The sequence below is a fragment of the Temnothorax curvispinosus genome, unplaced genomic scaffold (assembly GCF_003070985.1).
Source record: "Temnothorax curvispinosus isolate PA1 unplaced genomic scaffold, ASM307098v1 QBEX01015312.1, whole genome shotgun sequence".
NCBI classification, from domain to species: Eukaryota; Metazoa; Arthropoda; class Insecta; order Hymenoptera; family Formicidae; genus Temnothorax; species Temnothorax curvispinosus.
In genome coordinates, this window is record NW_020225092.1 from 4,135 (window position 1) to 10,049 (window position 5,915).

General features: G+C 32.9%; 1 protein-coding gene across 2 annotated transcripts; it reads right to left on the reverse strand.

Annotated features, from left to right (window-relative positions):
- Positions 1-569: 569 nt before the first annotated feature.
- LOC112465540 (glutathione S-transferase omega-1-like) lies at positions 570-5,090 on the reverse strand. 2 transcript variants are annotated; one of them, XM_025033115.1, is made up of 6 exons: positions 4,937-5,090; positions 4,601-4,758; positions 4,138-4,302; positions 3,932-4,064; positions 1,592-1,707; positions 570-1,095 (listed from the first exon to the last, which is right to left on the reverse strand). In XM_025033115.1, exons 1-6 carry the CDS (start codon positions 4,959-4,961, stop codon positions 973-975), a joined length of 720 nt encoding a protein of 239 aa, XP_024888883.1. In that variant the 5' UTR covers positions 4,962-5,090; the 3' UTR covers positions 570-972. The 2 variants fall into 2 exon arrangements, with proteins under 2 accessions (XP_024888883.1, XP_024888885.1); XM_025033117.1 differs by lacking the exon at positions 4,937-5,090 and adding an exon at positions 4,835-4,930.
- Positions 5,091-5,915: the final 825 nt, after the last annotated feature.

The following is a 5,915-nucleotide window of genomic DNA, read 5'->3' on the forward strand; positions in this document are numbered from 1 at the left end:
TAAAGTTATGATTTTTTGAGTAAAAAATGATTTTACCAGTTGTAGTTGTAGTTGCTCCATTTTTTAAATACAAATTATGTGAAAAAATTAAATTGTTTATAATTTTATGATTGATACTTCAAATTGAAGGTTTAAATTACCTCCATGAATTTTTTCAGATTTTTTGTAACACTTTAACACTTAAAAAAAAACGTCAGGACGAAAACGACCCAGGTTTGCGGCGTAAAGGTGCCAAAAAAACGTTTGCAGGCGAAGGATTAATAAACAGCCTTAAAACGAATGTGATACGATGCAGGCTTGTGCGCAGGCGCATGACTAGATTTCGTATTACATTCATTTTAAGCAAATATCTTTTTATTTGGAAATACTACGCAAGAATTCTCAACATTTCTCGCTTCTGACGTCACATCTCATGAGATGTCGGGAAAGAGCCCAGGAGCCTTAAAATTAACATATAAAAACATCTAAAAGGGATACCGCATATTTTAAATAAAAAATGGCTATCGGTTAATTTTAAAATTGAAATATATTCTTATCTTTCTGATAAAAAGTATAAATAGACACAACCTCTTAAAATCAATAATTCTTAATATTTTAAGACTTTTGAAACTCTGTGGTGACTAAATTATTAATTTTAAAAAGTTGTATCCATGAGACACTTTTTATTAGAAAGATAAAGACAGTAACATATTTCAATTTCAGCAAAATTAATCGAAAGCTATTTTTCATTAAAAATGTGCGGGGTCCTTTTAACACATAAAAATATTTAACACATATAAAAAAAATTGCACATAAAAAATTTATCACACTTTATAACAGCAAAATTAACACACGTTGAGTCTAATGAGATCACAAAAACTATTGATGTTAATAACATCGACATTAATAATATCGTGTTAATACGTTAATTTACGTCAAGCCATGTTGTGTTATTTATCTTTGTAGCATTTTGTTATACTACTATAAATATGTTTAAAGATTGTCATAATCAACGTTTCCCGTTCTTACTGCTTCTATGAATTTTGCGAACTTTTCATACGGGCATCTGTGTTTTAGAATAAACGGCTGGTCCTTCATACCATCTACCCATTCCATCTGAAACAGAGTGAACAATGATCAATAAATAATTATTTTTCTTGAATGTGAATGTAAGAAATCTATTACAAATCCAAGTGCAACTTTGCGCCACATAGTTAAATTACAATTCAAATAGATCTAATTAAAAAGATGTAAGATCTCTTGTTAAGGTTTATCGACGTTATCCAGATAATTACCGAGTTTTAAGATTATTACAACTCATGAAAACGAATTAATAACACGCATAAATACATTAACAATTTAATTTAATATAAATAAGATAATAATATTCAATATTTCATTATATGTGTGTATGTGTGTGTGTGTGTGTGTGCGTGTGTGCGCGTGTAGGTGTGTGTGTGTGTGTGTGTGTGTGTACAATGTCAATGGGTTAAAATAAGTTTTTAGAAAATGTGTCTATATGAACAAGTTTTCAAAAATTTCAGAATTTTAAAGAGTTAGCAAGTTTGAAAAAAGTTGAATGTTACTGGATACACTTTATTATTTTGCTTACAATACGAGGAAACCTCTCCTTATCAAGACTTGCACGTTGCTTGTAAAGTAGAGTCAGAGCCTTTGCACGTTCAAACCAAGGCCATATTAGAATGTCTAGCATACCTGGATTACTGCCTAAAACAAAAGATAAGAAAACAATTCTTGTGATAAAAATATGATTTATTAATAATATTAGAAGGAAGAATACATAAAGAGAGAAACGGGAAATAGGATAGATGGGGAGAATACGATTTCCGAGGCGCCCAGATTTGACTGTGGTTTCTGGTAGTATTTTTTACGCTGAACAAAAAATGATATAGGTCTTATAGGACTAACTGCTCTAGTTTTCGAGATATGCAATATTAGTTAAAGAAAAAAAATAATTATTCAGTTTACACCCCTATGATGTATCACTTGAATTTTAATGAATATAAGTATGTATTAAATCTTCGCCTTACTAAACAGATGAGTCTACAATATACTAAAAATATTAATACTGAAAAGATTAGCGAGGCCCTGTACGCAAGGTAGGACATTCCATTCGAAATGATATTCTTTCAGCGTATAGATTAATGACGCGCTTTAAAAGTATTTAAGTGTTTAAAGCGCGTCAACTAAACTATGTAGGGCACACATGTGTGTGTCCTGCTTTAACGAAAATCACAACTTCTATAAAGCAAGGCATACACACGTGTGTGCCCTGCTTTAAGGTTGTATGACCCCTTAGAAGAAAAAATGCCAAATTCTTCAAACTTTGTCAGGTGATGAGTATTATAATAATAAAGCATTGTGCCAAGTTTGAACAAGTTTGCGAGGCCCGTTCAAAAGTTATAACAATTTGAATTTAACATGGGCTCTTATGGGAATTCATCAAGTTTCACTGTTTTTTCAACTTCATTTGAGAAATTAATATCGAAGAAAATATGGCATCCTTTTAAAACTTTGCAGAAATATTAATAAACATCTTACAAACAAATTAGAACAAAAAAAATTATGACTTCGTGGATATTTTTTGAAATATTAAATAAAAACCAAACAGAGAACAGTCTCGCTTGGTCTCGCTGAACTCGTAAGTACAGAGATCCGGCAACAGCGCACTATGACGTCACATTAGAACCTCTCTCTCCGTCACTCTCCGTAAAAGATAACAAATACTACAGAGGTCCGTTACTTTTAGAGCCTCTTGTGTATCGAAAGTGTGCTCTGAGCACGTGTAATATACAGACGCATTGTTTGAGGTTAGTTTTCGCTTGCGCTACGAAAATGCCGAAAGTAAAACGTTACATGTGGAAAGGAAAAGTTGTCACTAAAAAAGTGTACAATCAACGGTTAGCACAGACAAATACTGGGAAACGTAATTTGAAGACACGAGTCGAAACCACGCCAGATGATTGTAACAATTCCATGGCACATGTAACGTTTTACTTTTGGCATTTTCGTAGCGCAAGCGAAAACTAACCTCAAACGTTGCGTCTGTATATTACACGTGCTCAGAGCACACACATCGCGTTCACGCAGCTGATGTCGAGTGAGATCAATGCTACCAACTTACAGAAAATGCGACGTTGTTGCGATCAAAATACTTTTTTATGAGAGCTATTGTATTTAATTTATTAATAAATGACGTAAATAAATAACGTAATATAATTTCATTAGTATTTTTAAACAGTAATTACTATGTTTTGTTACTTTTTAAAGATTTTCACACTTTCAGATTTTCGTTTGTGTCAGTTGCAAGTCAGGTACAGTCTTTCTAAAAATCATTAAAAGTGAAAGTTTGCATTCGAGAAAATATGCATAAAAATGTTTCTATAGCTCTTAAAAACACAGGCAACCGTTATTTTAATAAAATATTAATATAAATATTACTTTCCAGTAAAGAATATCTTCTTAAATATGTTAATTAGCTTTATGTTACGTTTCTTAAACTTTTGGCAGAGATCTTACGGGTCATACAACCTTAACGAAAATCACAACTTCTATAAAGCAAGGCATACACACGTGTGTGTGTGTGTCCTGCTTTAACAAAAATCATTAAACAGTTAAATACTTTTAAAGCGTGTTACTCTGATCTACATAGGTTAGTTGACGCGCTTTAAACACTTAAATACTCAAAGAATTTATGTGTTAGAAAGTATAAATATAAAATACGATAATATATTATATCTAATAATTAAAAAAAGTAAAGATTTATATTATATTTATTTTGAGCTTTAATACTGCATATCTCGAAAACTAGAACAGTTAGCTCTATAAGACCTATATAATTTTTTGTTCAGCGTAAAAAATACTACCAGAAACCACAGTCAAATCTGGGCGCCTCGGAAATCGTACTCGTCCCGGGTGGATTTGTACAAACCTCCGAAAAAGGTTGTCTTGCGTATATTAAGCTCGTCTTCAAATTCTTGTAGGTCGTTCGTTACCTCAGTGAGAATCTCTTCAAACTGTCTCTTGTCCTTGCCAAATATACAATTCGCAAAAGTGTCCATAATCTATAAAGAAAACGAACGCAATTATTAAGCAACCACTGGAAAAAAGATTAGATTTCGACGAGGTTACAAGCACCTTAGAGAAGTGATTTAACAACTCTAAATCACGGCTTTTTGTCTCATCGTTGTACAAAGATGGCTCGGGGTATTTCTCCTCCAGGTAGTTCGTTAACGCAATAGAGTCCGTTACTAGTGTACCGTCTGAATCTATATAAGCTGGTACCTTGCCATCCGGGTGAATCTAAAAAATATTTCCATTACACATAACACTGGTAACAAGATCTGCACATTTGAAAACAGTCAAAAACTCCCAGACAACATGCATATCTCAAATCGGGACATATAACGTCTTAATAACGTCTTTAAGACGTTTTATGTCCCAATTTTAGACATGTTCACTGCCCAGGTAGCAAGATGACGTTTAAACACGTCTTAATGATGTTAGAACCATCATTAAGACAGAATTAATACGTCATTTAACCTTATTCTGCTACCTGGGTGGGCTCTTTCAATTCAAAATATATTAGACTGCTGTATACTTGAAGAAACCACTGCGGCTTGTTCTGCAAGTTGATATTAACGATATCGTGCGGGACCTGCTTCAGACTGAGCACGAGGCGTATTCGATGAGCGAAAGGGCAATATGCCATGCTGTACAAACGTCCCTGACCCTCCACTTCCGCTGGCTTTTCGGAGCCTGAAACAGAAGTCAGTTTTCTCACAAAAGACTCGACGTGACGTGGAGTCTTCACCGGTGACACTGTGCGACATACATATGACAGACATTTATACCGGCTTCTCGTAAGCGTATATCTTGGTACATCCTTTCTAAAGCAACCTCCTCTCGAGATAGACTCGGCTGTCGCATTACTTACCATCTGCCAAATGCGGGGAACTCATCTGGACAATCCTTCTGTGAACAAATAGTCTTGTATGCGGGATCGTTAAGATGCGGCGTAGACGCTAATCCTGATGACAAGCACACAATGACAAGTGTTGACAGCTCTTATTACAGAGAGTTCCTCGTTCCTCATATAAGAATGTTGACATCACCTGGACGACTTTTGATTGGTGCTTTGATCCGCCATATATGTTTTAGACTAACTACGAGGGAAACTTGAATTATTATTGATAAATGTATTTATAATATACTTAAATAATAAATTATTTTCTTTAAGATTATCAACTATTAAATAAAAATAAAGATATTAAGAAACAATAAAGAGGTGTTTAGTTATTTTATTTTCAATTTTAAACATAAAACCTTATGTGTTGAATTGTAATACGTATGTTTTTATTGCATATACAATTATATATTTATACAAAAAAGTATAAACATAGCATGACATAAATAAATGTACATGAGAAGATGGGAAAAGAGAAATAGATTATTTATTAAAATTAAAAACCAATAATAATAAGGTGCCTCAAATTATATAGTTGCACGAGATGGTATAATTAAGGCTGCGGTCAACTTGACGCTACAAATGCTTCGAAACATTCCTCGTCTCCTTTCTTTCAACAAAGAAAAAAGGAGAAGAAGAACGCTTCAAAGTATTTGTAGCGTCAAGTTGACCGTAGCCTAAGATATATGTTATACTGGACCGATTATCAAATTGGTTCTAGTACCAAATGGATTCTTTGCAGAATCATCAAATTATTTAACAGAGCGACTCTCGGGAACGAAAAATTTTGATATTGATTTTTGAATTTTAATCTTCTGAATCATTATTATATATGAGGTTTGTTTTTTATAATATTGTCATATAAAAATGTATGAAACAGGTTTAAAACTTTTTTATTAATGTAATAATATAAATACTCATAATAATATAAATTTTTTACTCATAAACT

Coding starts and splice junctions, on each gene's coding strand:
- LOC112465540 (XM_025033115.1), bottom strand. CDS start 4,961: ATGAGTTCCCCGCATTTGGCAGATG. Junction 4,759..4,936: donor TTCCCCGCATTTGGCAGATG/GTAAGTAATGCG, acceptor CTTCTGTTTCAG/GCTCCGAAAAGCCAGCGGAA. Junction 1,096..1,591: donor AGGAGAGGTTTCCTCGTATT/GTAAGCAAAATA, acceptor ACTCTGTTTCAG/ATGGAATGGGTAGATGGTAT.